At 60.8% G+C, this 15,940-nt stretch overlaps 1 protein-coding gene across 1 annotated transcript; it reads right to left on the reverse strand.

The window, feature by feature from the left end:
* Positions 1–84: 84 nt before the first annotated feature.
* DNASE1 (deoxyribonuclease 1) lies at positions 85–2,178 on the reverse strand (the record flags this gene model as incomplete). Its single annotated transcript, XM_084249635.1, has 8 exons — positions 85–132; positions 338–434; positions 750–904; positions 978–1,090; positions 1,277–1,392; positions 1,552–1,635; positions 1,738–1,826; positions 2,032–2,178. The coding sequence occupies 8 exons, from the start codon at positions 2,176–2,178 to the stop codon at positions 85–87; spliced, it is 849 nt and encodes a 282-aa protein (XP_084105761.1).
* Between the last annotated feature and the right edge of the window lie 13,762 nt (positions 2,179–15,940).

Raw genomic sequence — 15,940 nt, forward strand, 5'->3', positions numbered from 1 at the left:
GCTCCCCGCAAACCCCATGCTTGCATGGAAGGCCGCCTCCACCTGGACGTGACCCCACGAGCCACCGCCGGTCCTTTGTGCGGGTCACTTCAAGGTCACCTCCACCGGGTAGTGGTCACTGATGGCCAGGGCCTGCGGGGAGATGCGTGGCAAGCACAGCCCCGGTCTCACGGTTGTCTGGGTCGGGGTTTGCACCCAAACACCCGGCTGTGTCACATCTCCGTGGGGCGAGACCAGGCGGCTCCCGGGGCCGTGGACAGATGTCCAGTTAAAGGAAACGGCGCTCCCAGAGCGCAGGCCTCGCTGTGCTTCTGGCCCCGGCCCCGCCGACACCTACCAGCTGGCTGCTGAGTCTGTACGCGGCCTGGAAGTCAAAGGGGCCGGCCGAGTCGGGGACGACGGCACGTTGCAGCTGAGTTCCGGCCACCACGATCCTGCAGCGCCGGACAGTGAGGAGGGCCCGGGTCCGCCGCCCCGCCCAGGCATCCCGCCTTTCCCGGGCAGCTCCGAGTGAGAACCCCACAGGCGCCTGTTTCCATCTGGCTCGCTGCAGCCCCTGGGTGGACGCTGGCCTCATCGCTGTTCTGGGGGACCCAACTACGCACCCCTCTGGGGGACGTGTCCGGCTGAGCTGCTCAGAGGAGCAGAACTCACCATGTCACCCCGCAAGGGGCTGTCCCCAGAACCTGCTCCCCCACGCCGCTTCCCGCGCGCGCGGGCTGGAGCTCGGGAGCGGGCGTCCTGCGCACCTGTCGTACGGGCAGCGCGTGGTTGTGACCGTGGTGTCAGCCGTGTCGGGGATCAGCCACTGGAAGGCGGGGCTCGCGCGCAGGCGGATGGACGGCCACTGGGCGGGGCTCACGTAGGCGCAGCCGGCGTTGAAGTCGCCCATGAATAGGATGTTCTGCCGAGAGGCGCCAGCCCGTTGGCCCGGGGACAGAACCCGGCGGCCAGAGCCCACCTCCCGCAGGCCTCACCTCCAGGCCCCACTTCTTGCGGATGTCCAGGTAGACGTCGTAGAGGGCGTCGATCTCAGCCACTGCATCCGTGGGCGCCGCGTGCAGGGGGGCGATGGCAAAGTCCGTGACCCCTGCAGAGGCACCGGGTGCTGAGCAGGGCCGGACCGGCCACCGCGTGACAGCTGTCCCCAGGGGCTGCGGGGCGGGGCTGGGGGTGGGGGGTTCCCAGTCGCGTCAGCGTCAGACGGAAGCCCTGGGGGGGGTCACAGCAGCACTCGATGGGGGCTTGCGCCGCGCCCCGGGCCCACGGCACTCACGGGTCCGCGGGGAGGAGAACCTGACGACGGCCGGCTCCCGGCTGAAGGTGTCGTTCCCGCAGGGCTCGCAGCCGTCGTCGTACAGGTAGCTGGCGCGCACCGACACGCACTCGGGCCTGCGGGCGCCGGCTGCGCTTAGGGGCTGCTCCTCTCCCCACCTGCCCCCGCCCAGGCCGCGGCCCCTCTCAGGCCCTGCTCTGCGGCCTCGCCGCTTGCCCCCCACCTGGGGGAGCGGGCCAGGGTCTCGGCGTGGGCGGCACCCCCACGGGCCGTACCTGAACACGAAGACGTAGCGCTCCTTGTAGGTGCTGCGTCCTAGCGGCTCGCTGGCCACGTAGTGGAAGGAGTCAGGGGCGTCCCTGGACAGAGGAGGAGAAGCCCAGTCAGGGCGCCCCGGCCGCCCGCGGAGGGACTCCTGCCCCCCTCCCCGCCGTGCCGCCCCAGGCTGGCATGTCACGCACTGGTTGAGTCCGTCCAGCAGCTTCCCCACGGCCTGTAGGTGGCTGTCCCTGACCTCCTGGATGACGGCGATGTCGTAGCGGCTCAGGATCTGGGGGGCAAGGCCACGGCGGTGCTGGGCGGGGCCCACGGGGACGGGGACCATGCCAGGGTGACACGGCTCTGTCCCGCGACTGACGAGGAGGCTAAGACCAGGGGCTGCACCCCGGACCTGGCAGTCTGTGCCCCTGCCAGGTGTCCAGGCCCGCCGCACACCCCAGGGTTCCTCTGCCCCGTGGACAGGCTGCAGGACTCACCCGCACGATGTAGGTGGCCAGGGTGGCGTTGGACATCTTGGTCTCCCCGAAAGTCCGAATGTTGAAGGCGGCTATTTTCAGGGACAGAGCCACATGCAGCAGGCCAGCCAGGGCGAGCAGAGCCCCCGTCAGCTTGGCACCCCTCATCCTGAGGCAGGGGGGACACCCTCCTGTGAGTCCGGAGTGGCGGGGAGAGTGGCTGCCCCACGCCCTCCCCTGGGGCCCTACTGGGGGAGCCCGAGGCAGACAGTCCCGTCTCTGGGCTCTGCCCCAAGTGCAGGCCCGCGGTGCCCAGGGGAGGCCCTGGGTCTTCTCACCCCACCCGCCAGATGCTCCCCCGTGAGGGCCTCTTGCAGGAAGGCCGGCTGCCCTCCGCCCCGGTGCCAGGCACCAACCAGGTCAAGACTGGCCGGGGCTCTTCCGAGAGTGTCCAAAGCCGCCAAGACAGACCCCTGCCCTCCTCGGTGGCCCTTGGGACCAGCACACTCACCTCACGCGCGACCCCCACGCAGACCCGTTGTCTTCGGTGCCGCTTCTCTCCTGTTGCTGCTGCGGAGAGTCCCTGAGGGAGATGAACCAGGAAGCCGAAGGGGGAGGCGCTGCAGCCCCGGCCCGCGCACGGGAATGCCACCCGCCTGGGGTTTTAAAGGTTTGGGCACCTGTGACCCGGGGAGGCACCCGGTGACTCAGCACAGTGGCTCTCCCCGTGGGGCTGCGCCAGGTGCGGCGGGCGCGTCTGCTCCAGCCACGGGTCACTGCTGCTGCGAAGGCGCACCTGACGGCGCTGGCACCCGGTTTTGAAACGCCTGATAAGGCCCGCGGCTCCCGGGCCCCTCGCACGTGCTGCGCTCCCAGGGCTGGGGAGCAGGTGCGCTGGAGGACGGAGAATGACCTTGAGCCGGAGCCAGACGTCCCTTTTGCAGATGGCGCCATTGGTGACCACTGACCAGGCCCAACCTGCCTCCTAGCCCACCCCGTGAGGGCTGCCGGCGACCTGGCTGCAGCAGGGGCTCCGGGCACACACTCGATGCGGCCCCTGCAGGGCTGGGGTGCCAGGAAGGGGCGGGGGCTGCAGCCACCTCAGTTGCTACCATGGCCCGGTGGGGGCCGTCTTGAGGCAGAGGAGAGGCTGTGCCTTCCCAGAGCGGGTGACCTTGAGTGACCAGGTCCTGAGGGCACAGGTAGCAGCGACACGACGGGGTGGTTTAAAACAAAAGCCGTTTCTGGGCCTCCCCGCGGCGCAGCGGTTGAGCGCTGGGTTGCGAAGCTGCCCGCGGCCTCTGCGGCACCAGTTCGATCCCCGGCTGCTCTCCGGCCACCGGAGGAGGGTCCCACAGGGCGCGCAGACCTCTCCTGCCGCCCGCTGCTCCCCTCAGCAGTGTCCTTCGGTCCTTCTGCCTGCTCTGCCGCTCTGGCTCTGGTGAATTCTCTCACCCTCCCGCGCTTCTGACTGCCCAGTGCTTGTATAAATAGATAAATAATCTTAAAAAAAAAAAAAAAAAGCCGTTTCACTGGGCCCAACACAGGTGCTGCGGGCTGGTTCCCTCTGGAGGCCCCGGGGGTCCTTTCTGCCTCCACAGCCTCAGGGGGACCCCAGCTCCTCAACCTGCGGCCACATGGCCTAGTCTTCTCTGTCCACTCCCGGGCCCCCTCTCAGAAACACGAGAGACTGGGCTTCAGGTCCACCCGGATTGCCCAGGCATCTCCCCCTCCCCGGTGGGGGCGGCCAGCAGGGCCCAAGGTCGGGTGCGGAAAGGGCCTCAGACGCTGCCCGCGGTCACGAAGCGGGAGGACGCGGGGGATTAAGACAAGCGAAGCAGCAGCCGCGCCCGCGGGTAATGAGGACGCGCTGACGGACACACGTTGGCTCCAGGCTCGGCGGCTGCGCCCGGATGGGGCGTCACGGGCCACGTCCTCACGCTGCCAGGAGCCCCCCGCACCCCCCCGCAGGGTTCGGCCACCCCTTCTGTGCTCAGCCCTGAGGCCGGGCCAGCGCCGGCCAGGTCCCCCCACCCCAAGCGGCACGGCCAGCGGTCACGGCCTGGTGCCTGGTCACCGGCTCTCAGCACCGGGCGCGCCCCCTGCCAGCACCCACCTCCCTCGCCAAGCGGCGCTGCCCTGCTCTGGGGAGCCCCCAGCACAGCCCCAGCTACAGCCCGCTTGTGCAGAGAGCCAGGGAAGAGCTCCCAGGGGTCCGGGATCTGGGGCCCAGGCCTGGTCCTGGCACCCCCTACGCGTCCTCCACCGTTCGAAACCTCGACGTCCTGCTCTGTAAAAGGGATGAAACTAGCGCCGCCTCTTGGGTGTGTCCTCTGGGCCCAGGTCAGGGCACCGTGCGCGTGAACTCGCTCGAGTTCATTATGAGGAACCCCGCACCCCGGACGGACATTCTCCCGCGCCAGCAGGGGGCGAACGGCAGCTTCGGGGGTAGGTGGGAGGGAGGGGTTTGCTGAGCAGCCGCCCTGGCCTCGGTGGCGCCCGTGGGTGGGAGGCCCAGCGCCGTTTTGCCCGCATGCGCATCACGGGCCAGACTCCCCTGGCCGATGCTGCCCGGGGGGCTCCCACGACCCTGGTGAGGCGCCTGAGGCCTCCGGCCTCCGGCTCGCCAGCGACTTCTCCGGTCCGTCCTTGGCAGTGAATGTGCTGGGCGCCGGCTTTCCGGGGGCTCCCGCCTGCGGCCTTCCCTGGCTGACCTCGCCTGACAGCGCCCGTGTCTCAGCCCGCCCCGAACCTGTTTCTGTCCCCCGTGCCCCGCTTCCCCGTGTGCCTCCTGGCTGGGCACAAGGCCCCGGGAGGGCTGCGGTCTGGCCCACCGAGGGGGGCCGCCTGGGGGCCGGCCGGCCATGGGCTTGCCCGCGGTCTGCTCATCCGCCCGGGGCTCTCCCCACTCCGGGGCGTCCCCAGTGGCCTCAGTGGACGGCCTGGGATTTCTCAAGGTCATTCCTGCTTCACAAGCCGTGAGCTCTGTCCTGGCACCGGATACCCCAAGTTTTCTGCGTTTCAGCCACTTTCCGTGTCCCTTGCCCTGGGTAGCTCATCAGCCAATGCTGAGTGGCCGCGCCACCCGCTGCCCCTTCCTCTCGGGGTCTTGGCCATCAGGCCCCGTTCCCTCAGCCCCGGGCCCCGCAAGATTGTCTGGAGCTTCTCTGCCTCTGGGCAGCTGCCCCCGCCCGGCTGCTCTGTCCCCTGCCCGGCCAGCGCGGGAAGTACCGCCCTCCGGGTGGCGGCTCCTGTGTGGTCCCCCCCGGGCCCCAGCAGATCCGGGCCTGCTGCCAGCTCTCCACAGCCAGAAGCAGGCTGTGCCGCTGTCTGGACCGGGGCGCTGGGGGGGGCTGGAGGAGGGCGGTGACGAGCCGGGCTGGCCCAACAAGCACGGCCGTGTGGACATCCCCGTCCTGCGCAGCGGGGTGGGCAGAGGACACTCCCCGCCGCCCAGGCAAGAGTCCTGAGTGTAAAGGCCTCTGTCCTGGTCTGAACCCGGGCTCGCCTGATCGGCGCGGCCCGAACGTGCGGGGGCCGGGCGTGGGCATTCTCCGTTCAGCAGCGCGCCCTGCCGCGCCTCAGGGAGCCGGCACCTGTGCCCGGCGCGGGCCTGTCCCGCCCCCCGCGAGAGCGCCTTGGCCCGTGGACCGCCGTGCCGGGGCCGCCTGCTTCCTGGGGCCCTGCCCCTGGCGCGGCTGGACGGTGCCGCTTCTGACCAGAACTGCGGGTGACGGCGGCGCTTCCGCCCGCTGCCCCAGGGCTATTTCTAGGCGCCAAGGTCCCTCCCACGCTGACCCCCACGGGCGCGCCCCACGGGCCTCTGCTGCTCGGCTGGGGAGAGCCAGGCTCTCGCCCTGCTTCGCCAGCTTAGAAATCGCACCGCCCACCCGGCAGGGCTGGCATCTGGGACTCCCCGCCCCCGCCCGGGAAGCACAGCTGCTCTCGGGGGACGGCACCCCCCTCAGCACGGACGTGCAGTGGGACTCACCTGCTGCCGGTCACCTTCACCAGCTGCAGCCATTGACAGGGTTTCGGGGAGCAGCCGGGCCGCCCTGGGGGGCCCCCTGGCCCCTGACCAAGACCACGGTCACCCGAGCTGGGTGACCTTGTTGGCGCAGCCTCCGGTCCGGCACCTGCTGGGGTCACGGCGGCCACGGAGACGGGGCGAGCGCTTGGGCGATCGGCTGCTGTCCCGGGGGCTCCGGGAGGTGCTGGGCCTCGCAGGCACGTCTGCCCACCGAGGGCACAGCCGCTGGAAGCTGCTGGGGGCCATCCTGCTGCTCCGTGGATGCCGTGGCTGGCGAGTGAAAGAAGAAAAAGGGGGTGTTACCAGCGGAGCCAGAGGTTCCATTTCGCCCGCTCTGCACTGTCAGGACCCCAGCGGGCTGTTTCCCCTGTTCGCGCACTGCTGTGAGGCAGCATAACGGGGGTCCCCAAACAAGGGGGCCCCGAGATGCGCTGGCCGGCAGCCACAGGACAACAGTGCAGGAAGTGATCCCTGAGGAAATGGGGGTGAAGAGTCCCGGGACCCCACCGGCCACGGCAGCTTCCAGGATGAGGTGCGGGGCGGGAGACCACAGGCGCCAGCACTTCGAGGCGAGGGCGCGAGGGGGGCAGAGGCCCCGTGGCAGAGCGCGGAGGGGCTGCGCAGAGCCCCGGCCCGCCACAGGGTCCCACGGGCCCGGCAGAGTTGGATGCGCCCGTGGGGGAGACGCGGGGGGAGGCCGGTCAAGGATGCCTGGAAGGGTGCGGGGGGACCGCCCCGGGGCCCCCACGGGCCGCCGTGAGACGGCCGAGCTCCCCGGGCGCCGGCAGGGCCCAGCAGGCGTGGGGCTAAGTCGGCCGCAGGCGCGCACAGCTCCGGCCCGGAAGGCTCTTCGGGAGCAGCCCGCGCCCAGGACCTGCGCCGCCTCCAGGCCGAGGGGGCCGGTGGGGGCCAGCGTGGAACCCAGCGGCCGGCGACGTGCCCCGCGTCCAGTCAGAGGACGGGCAGCTCTGGGAGCGGGGTCCAGCCGGGAGTTAACTAAGCGTGAACAAGGGGGGACGCTGCGCAGCACGTCAGGGCCTGGGAGGCAGGTTCGGAGCGGGACGGTCAACAGCCCCGGATGGGGACGCGCCCTGGGCTGTCCCGGGACAGGGGTGGGGCCGAAATGAAAAAAGAAAACAAAACTGCACCTCTCCAGCGTGAGGAAATCTCCAGGGGAGACAAAGTCAAGGATGACGAAACTGGGGTGCAGACGCGTGTGGCGAGGCCGACACCCCGCCGGAACGTCTCGCCAGGCGAACAGCGCTCGCGCCCAAGAGGCGGCCCAGCGCCTGGCGCCCCGCACGGCCGTGTCTGGGCTGCACGCGCCGCCCGCGCCCGAGGGGCAGACGCTGCGGGGACCCCAGAGAGGGCGGCCCGGGCGGAACCCGCCGCTCACGGCAGCCGCGACTAGCCTGGAAAGAGCCTGCGGGGAGGGGCCGTAAATAACTCTTTAAAAAAGTAAAAAAGAAAAGAACGGACGGTCCGTGCCGGAGAGATGGAAACAGAAGAGTCAAAACGACACGCTGGAATGAAAAAACAATTGTAATAGAAATTAAAAGTATCTTTGATGGTCTGCGGCGCCCTGGCGGGGACCAGCCCAGGCCTCAGGGGCCCGATCGCCCTGCGCCGAGTGAGACGTAACCCCTGCGCCGCCAGGGGCCCTGCCTTGGTTCGTTCTTTCTGTCTAACATTTATTTTCTGTCTTCCCTGGTCTTAACACTATGATGACTCTTCCCCGGTCTCTCAGCACGGCCACCGTACTCAAAACCAGCTCTCGGCGGGCCTTTCCGGGGGCGCAGCGGTTGAGCGCTGGGTTGCGAAGCTGCCCGCGGCCTCTGCAGCGCTGGTTCGATCCCCGGCTGCTCCCCGGCCACCAGAGGAGGGTCCTACATGGCGCGCGGACCTCTCCTGCTGCCCGCTGCTCCCCTCAGCAGTGGGTTTCAGTGGATCTGCCTGCAGATGGAGCAGGTGGAGCCAGGCCACGTTCAGAGCAAGTTCCAGTCTCCCAGTCTCCCACAAAGGGGTCCGTCTCCATGACCCTGGGCTGGACAGTGGATTCCAGATGTGATTCCCAAAGCACAAGCACATGGACTTCATGATGACTAAACGCTTCACCCTTGAGTCGCAAAGGACATTCTTTAGAAAGTGGAAAGTAAACCTGTAGGCCAGGAGAAAACACTTGCACTGACCTGACGAAGGACTCGTATCCAGACTCTCTGCGGCTGTGGCTCTAATTTTAAAAGACAGTGACGAGCGTTGACAAAGAGATGAACGAATCGGTACATCCGTGGCTGAGCATGAGGCGGTGGAGTCACTGTGGGGAACTAACAGTTTCCCAGAAGTTACCACGCACCCCTCTGATGTCATCCTATGCAGCAGCCCAACAGAATGAAAAGAACACGCTTGTGCACGGCTGCTTTGGCGGCACCGTTCATAGCAGTCGAAAGGAGAGCGAGCTCGGCTCCCGAGGTGGTGGATACACGAAACCAGACAGATCCATCTGACAGAATGCTCTGCAGCCCTCACGGGGAGGAAAGCGCGGGCCTGCTGCACGACGAGTGGAACTCTGAAGCAGCACGCTGACAGGGCCGTGGAAGAAACACACGCACGTGCCCGCAGGCGCGTCTTCGGAGCCCAGCCCACCCGACGCTGAGAGAGCACTCCTGCGTGCCGTGAGAAACGGGAACAGCAGACGGAAGATGCTCCAAGAAAGAAAAACGGGACCCAAGGATTTTCTGTTTAGTAAAACCGACCGTGGCACCAGCTGCGGGCCGCACCAAGGACGCGGGGAACGCTGCTCCCGGGGCCTCCCGGAGAAACGTACCCGAGAACAAGCCAGAGGGACGGCGACGTGGGACTGACCGGTGAAATGGCCACGTCTCAAACCAAGTCCACGTGAGAGTGGAAAGCAAGCGATGACAGCCTGCAGCAGCCGCGGGACCCGACATGCACAACCAGACACTTAAAAAAAGCAAAAGCTGGGAAATAGCAAATAGTGCATTTTAATGTGTCTGTAAACGAGTGTGTAAACACACTCGTTGGTACCAGCCTGGCCACTGTTTCCAGTCTTCGCAATGAGCAGAGCCAGGAAGTATATACATTTAAAGATAAAATGCCCCGTAAGTCTATGCTATTTCTATTTAATTTCAAAGCTGTGGGGTTTTTACTTAGCACCTCTATTTCTTAGTCCATAAACATCCTGATTTTCAGGGACACAAGGGAGGATGGAATTAAAATAGTCCAGAATTACTCATTTGTTTCATCACATCACACACATTACTGATACATATACGTCATGTATTTCCATATTTACATTTCTGTATATTTAGTGTTTCATCCCACGTTACAGTCTCCGACATGTGTAATCACTGTGTGGCTGGCTATGCACACGCACAAACTCGTATTAAGGAATTTGTAAGCTTTTCTCCTGTTGATCCACTGTGGACTTCCAGTGAGTCCTGGACCTGGAGCGCGACGGTGAAGGAAATCAGACATGGGGTGCTGCACCCCCCCCTGCAGTGATCCTCAGGGCTAATGGCTGTTGCCATGGTCCCTGAGGTCCGGCGTGGGCAAGGAACCATGCGCGCAGGGGGAGAACAGCAAACTCCCTAAGATGCAGAGAAGCCGAATGCCTGCCAAGAGGTAACGACCACCAGAAGCCGCCACAAAGATGATTAAAAGAAATGCTGACCACCTGGAACCTTATCTCGCTTTCTCAAGGCCCACAAACTTTATTCTGCTACAACTGTCTCTCTAAAATCTTTCCTTTTTCTGGTCATTGATTGCTAATTAAAAAACATACGTAATTTAATAATTAGGCTAATGCAAATGAAACATTACTAAACACTGTGTTATAATAGAATTGTTGGTTTAATAATCTTTCTATTATGTGCTTGACTTTAGTACCTTTGATATTAACTGCACTATAATATAAATTCACCCATGACAATTAATTATGAGTAAACATAAGTAGGTAGTAGTAGTAGTAATTAGTACAAGAATATAGAAAGAGTTAATAGCCTGTCTCCTTAGGAATGCGGCCAGGTCCAGATGTATTTTGGACATAAATCACTGCCCTGTCAATGATAAGCTAAACCTATGAGCAAACTAATTTCTTTGATGTTCACTAATCCTATGCCTTTAGAAAAAACATATATATACTGACCACTGACCCAAATAAAGGGCACTCAGATTTACACTCTCTCTGGAAGTGTGTCTGTTTGTCATTTCTTCAGCCGAATCCCTGACCACCCTGCGCAGTCTCTCAACCCTGAGACGGCCTCATCGCTCACTGCTGTGCTGGTCCGCGGCATGGGGGACTGTCATGTCCGGCATGCAGTAAATCTTTACTTTCTTAGTGCTCTTTTCTACACTACTTTAAGTGCAGCAAGTGTAACATCAAAGCAGGCCATATGTATGACGGATTATTCTGCTTTCTTACTATTATCTCTCTACTGCAGGCAGTAGGGTGCCAGGTGGTTAATTCTCACGCACATCATCTCATCGCCCCCTAGCTACAACATGGGAATTTCGCTCATTATTTCTTATTATTCTAAGACTGGCGCTGTAGAGGCCTGACTCCACGCAGGTCACATTCCGGGCACTCAACACCAGGTCCGGTCACTCAGAGGTTTTCCTCCAAGACGCATGTGTTTTCACGCTCCTTTGCGACTCAGGTTAAGGCCCTTCTGCGCTGCGCGGGGTCTCTCCCAACAATCCATCTTATGCCAATTGTCAAGTCCAAATAAAAAGAACCCTAGGGGCCTTCCCGGTGGCGCAGCAGGTTGAGCGCAGCGCTGTAAAGCTGTTTGCAGCCTCTGCAGTGCAGGTTCGATCCCAGGCCGGCCAGGGAGATTCCCACATGGTGCGCAGACCTCTCCTGTCTCCCCACTGCTCCCCTCAGCAGTGTATTTCGTCAGTCTGCCTGTTCTGCTCCCCGCTCTGTCTCTGGTGAAGCCTCTCACCCTGCCGCACCTCTGGTGGTGTTTATTAATTCCCCACTCATAGCTTTTTGGGTTGTTTATACTTTCTGGTAATTGTGAGTAGGGGTACAAGCTTTTGTTTGAACAGTTTTCTTCTCAATTTGCTTCGGCATTTATCTAGAAGAATGCTGGGCCATATGTTAATTTTATTTGCTTACTTGAACTTAAATGTAATCTATTGTCACGTTTTTCTTAAAAATAGTGTCATTACTCCAAGTAAACCAAAGTGAAAACAAAGAATTCGAGGTATCCCATTTATCCTTGTGTTGGGTGGCTGAAAAGCAGCAATCAGGATGACAGGTGATGGATCCAAAGTCAATGCTAAATTTGTTAAGATTTCTCCATTTGTAAATCATCCTTAAAGAAAATAATACATGCAGTCACACCCTCCCCGCAGTGGTCCAGCAGAGCAACCGTACTACCTGGATTCATGTTTTCACCAATAAGAAACTGGGAGTGTTTGGAATGAGCAAGGATGGGCTCTGCTTGCTCTGCAGCCCCCAGCATGAAACGTTTCACTCCTTCAGGTCAAGTTTGTCTTTACTTGATGTTCATGTAACTCTGATGTCCTTCTTGTAAGATGCTTTCGTGAAGCTGATTTCCTGCAAGTGATGGTTCATGACATTATGATCAACACCAGTGATTACTGTGCTTCCAGTATTTTCTCTCTTGGCTGCTCAGCAGAAGTACTTCCACCAACTGGCGTGTCATCAGTGCTGCCCTCTGTCCCACTGACCGTTTTCCTCTCCAGCTGGAGAAAACCCACCCAGAGCTGCCAGATGTCAGAGAACAGCTCGTCATGGTTGCTGTCCGGGCAGGTAAATCATGATGGCAGCTAGCGAGGACTGTGGTGGCGGGCGGCAGGAGAGGTCTGCGCGCCATGAGGGACCCTCCTCCAGTGGCCGGGGAGCAGCCGGGGATCGAACCGGCGCCGCAGAGGCCGAGGGCAGCTTCGCAACCCAGCGCTCAACCGCTGCGCCACCGGGGAGGCCCGGAAAAGGTTAATTCTATGTTGAGCGTATTGAGGAACTGCCAAGCTGCTTCCACACCAGCTGCACGAGCATGCACCGTGCTCTCTAGCAAAAGTACGAGGGTTCCAATTTCTCCACATTCTGGCAACACTTGCTGTTTTCTGTTTGTTTTAGGCTATCCTGGTGGGTGTGACGTAGTGTCTAGTGGTTTTGATTTTTAGGTCTCTGGTGGCTTCGTAATGTTGAGCCTCTTCGTGTTCCTGGAGTTCAAGTCCTTTGCCTACTCTCTAATTGGGCTGTCTTCTTGCCGCTGAGTTTATCCCATGAGACCCCGTCGTAAGTCAAGGAAGGCCTGGAATTTGTTCTCCTTACCTCTGAACTGCTAAAAAGGTCAAATTCCAAATGCTTACTTATCTTCTGATAGGTATGTTTTCTTTTAAATAGAGAAGAGGGTGATGTTTACCTTTAAGAATAAATGTCTTTAGCACAAACACAAAGTACAGTGACCCTGTTGGCAGCTCCCTGCAAGCTCTGAATGCTGCACGCGCCCTGGGGCGCGGACATGGCGCCCACCACCCGCGAGGCATTCTGGCCCCCCGGCGGCACGGCGCTTGGCGGAGGTGGCAGAAAGCACAGGCAGTGGGAAGGCGTCGCGAGGCGCTGCCCTGGTCTCCTCCCAGCTCTGGGAGGCCACGCCGGTCCCCTGTGCCTTCCATTCCGCGCAGCCGCTGCTCCCCGGGCGCAGCAGAGGGCGCCGGGCCTGCTCTTCCTCACGGCGGGGCTGAGAGAACATAAATCGTCCCTAGAGCGTCCCGCCATTGGCTTTTCTTCTCGTGGTACAGTTCTCTGAGGACATTTAGCTCGTGGGTTTTCGGAGTACGAGGCGCCCATGTTTAACGTTGGGATGTGTTCACGTTTAGAGAATGATGCTTTCACGGGTGTGCAGGGTTTCTTTCAGCTCCGTGCGTATCACCCAGGACCTGCCTTGGGAATTGCTTTCACTCATAATAAGGGCGTGCTCGGCGTGTGTGGTTGTGTCTAACGAGCACTCATGAGCTGAGGTCTGAATATCTTTATCAGGAAAGTGAAGCGTGTGGATTGTGTGATTACCGAGATTTTTTTACACATGTTAGTCTAGTTAAGTGACTGATAAGCGTTCAAGTTGCTTATGTCATAGTGGTATGGACTGTTGCGTTATTACGCATCCTGGTCTGCGCTGGAAAGAAAGGCTTTGGGTGGTCGCCAGCGTCTCCAAGATCATTTTAAACATCCATTCTACCATCTGCTGTTTTATCATGTGGCCAAAGTTGGGGAACATCAGAAAGCAAGGGAGTCTCGGGGATCAACTGTAGGGCACAGACTTCTGCCACGTGGCAAGTGCCCATCAGGTCAAGCTCTTGGAGTGCTTTGGCCAGCAGGAGAGCGCTTGGAGGAGGTCCTGTGGATGGACAGACGGACTGAACTCGAAATGACCCAGGAGATGCGAGTTTGCGGTCATTTCTCATCTAGGAAGCCATGGGAAACGGGCTTCCAGCGCTCACCGTTGTCGGGCCAGGCACAGAGGACTCCGGTTTCTGTGGTCCTGGACCCCGACCCAGAAGGGGCTTCCCCAGCCCCGCTGATGACGGGCTCTCCTGGGCAGAGGTCGCTCAGGCCACCAGGGGCACACGGCTCTCTAGCACAACCTCGAAACTACACACACACAACAGAGCCACAGAAATAATCAGTTTTCCCGTAAGTTCTGGGTCGTTCCCTCCCACGTTGCGCGCGGGAAGGTCTTCAGCCCCGAGCCACCCCACTTCCTACCGCGCTTTCTGTCGTCACCGATCCGGCTGCCGATCACAGTCTCTCAGACCCCAAGAGCCCTGATGACCGGGGACGCGCCGGACACCCCGAAAGCGAGGTGGGCTGTGGGCGGTGAGTGTGTCGCGGCACCGCCCCCCACCCTGCCCCCCACAGAGACTGACCAGGGGCAAATGTGGCCGCGAAGTTTTGACGCCTCAGGTTGTAAGGGACGTGAGATTTCTTCTTGGCAGTCTTCCTATTTTGAGAAGCTCCTACCACACTCACGTGGTAAACCGCAATTTAAAAACCAGACCGAAGCAGCACACACACGCCAGGCTGCCGCGGGAGCCACGCGCTGTGCAGGGAGAGACGGGACGGCGGCGCCGGGCTCTTCCCACGCGCTCGCTGCCGCCAGCAGCAGGCCCGCCCTGCTCTCCTGAACCTCCTCTCCAGGACCCCCCCACCTGGCTGCCGTGGACCTGGGGCGGCAGGTTGTGGGGAGCACACCCCCAACAGACAGTCCCCTGCGGGAACCTCGTGAAACACATGCTAACCCCTTTTCGCCCACGGTGCGCAGAGGCCAAGGAGCATTTGGTTGTCTTGGAATAACTCTTTACAATACCTCAAGTTACTTGATGGCTTGTTCATGTCGCGAGATCAGGGGCTGGCAAACCACAGCCCACAGGCTAACTCTGGCCTGTTTTCGTACAGCCTGTGAACTAAGAATGGCTTTTACATTCTCTAATATTTAGGGGAAAGAAAGAAAATAACATTTCATGACACGGGAAAATGACATGAGATTAAAATGTTAGTCTCTGAAAACAAGCGGGGCCGGGTGGGGGCACAGCCAGACACACACCCTGCTCTGGGCCCCACTCAGGAAGCCAAGAAAAAGGCCTTTTCAATCCTGTGTGAAGCACCACAGAGATGTAATGAGACTCAAGTGATCGGAGTCAAGGTGGGAAGCTGTGTGGGGTCGAGCTTTCTGCTGCTGGCCAGGGGGTGCGCCGAGCAAGCCGCCGGCTCCCGCGGCCCAAACACCCACACGCTCAGGCTGGTGCTCGGCCGGCAATACCTCAGGCCAGGCCCACGGACACCTGCGGGCCCCGTGCTGCCTAACGTGGCGGCCGCCCCTCACACGCGGTGCTTACATCGAAGTGAATTAACCTTCACAAAACACGAAACTCCATTTCTCATCACGCTTGTCACATTTCAAGTGCTCAAGAGCCACATGGCACCGGGGGCTACTGTAACGGAGATACACCTTCCATCACTGCAGAAGTTCTAGCACTACCCTGGAAGTCACATCTATGTCCTAACGGAGCTGCTTTTCATGGCAACACCTAGTAGTTCCCGTCTCGTGCCCCACGCTGACGTGTGACAGGTGGGGCCTGGCAACCGCGGGAACATGGAGTACAGGGTGAGGGAGGCCGCCACCGCCTTGCCCCCACAGCCTGTGCCAAGCCAGGAGCCTGCCAGCTGCACGCACGAACACCCTTGAGGAGTGGTGACGACCACCGTTGTCTTCAGGCCTCGGCCCTGGCACCCGCCGGCTGGCGGACACGCAGGCGGTGGCACAGAGCAGCTTTATGACATAGTCGGGGCGGAGTGCTGAGCTAAGGGGCATGCTGTTTCGTTTTTGTTCCAGAACATATAAACCAGAAAGGACTGATGGACGAGCTAAGGCGCGACTGAGCAGAACATGGGGCAGACATTTCCTCAAAAATCAACAAAGTGCGCCAGTCACTTCAAGGACAGTTGATTGCGGCAAAGATCAAAGACGCACTTTCACAAAAATCAAAATTTCAGGAAACCTCTAGCTACCACACGAGCGTGACAGCTTCTCAAAATTTCTAAGGCTGTTTGGAAGAGACATGATGGCGCTATTAGTCAGTATGAGTGTAAAACCTCGTACAGTGAAGTCTGCCAGCCTTTGGAAGAGCCGTGCAATTCAGCGAGCCAGACGCCCAGGTGACCAAAGGATGGTGTTACATAGAAAGACCACCAGGTCGCTGGTGCCAGACAGACACACGGATTCTAAATTCGCACCGCAGCTGGACTGCAAGACACTTGCACTTGCTGAGTTTTGGTGCGGTGTCCGGGAAGAGAACACCCATCGTCTGAAAAGGCTCTTCCCTGTAGCAGCTACTGTCCGCGGGAGG

This window comes from Talpa europaea (genome assembly GCF_964194135.1).
Source record: "Talpa europaea genome assembly, chromosome: 12".
NCBI classification, from domain to species: domain Eukaryota; kingdom Metazoa; phylum Chordata; class Mammalia; order Eulipotyphla; family Talpidae; genus Talpa; species Talpa europaea.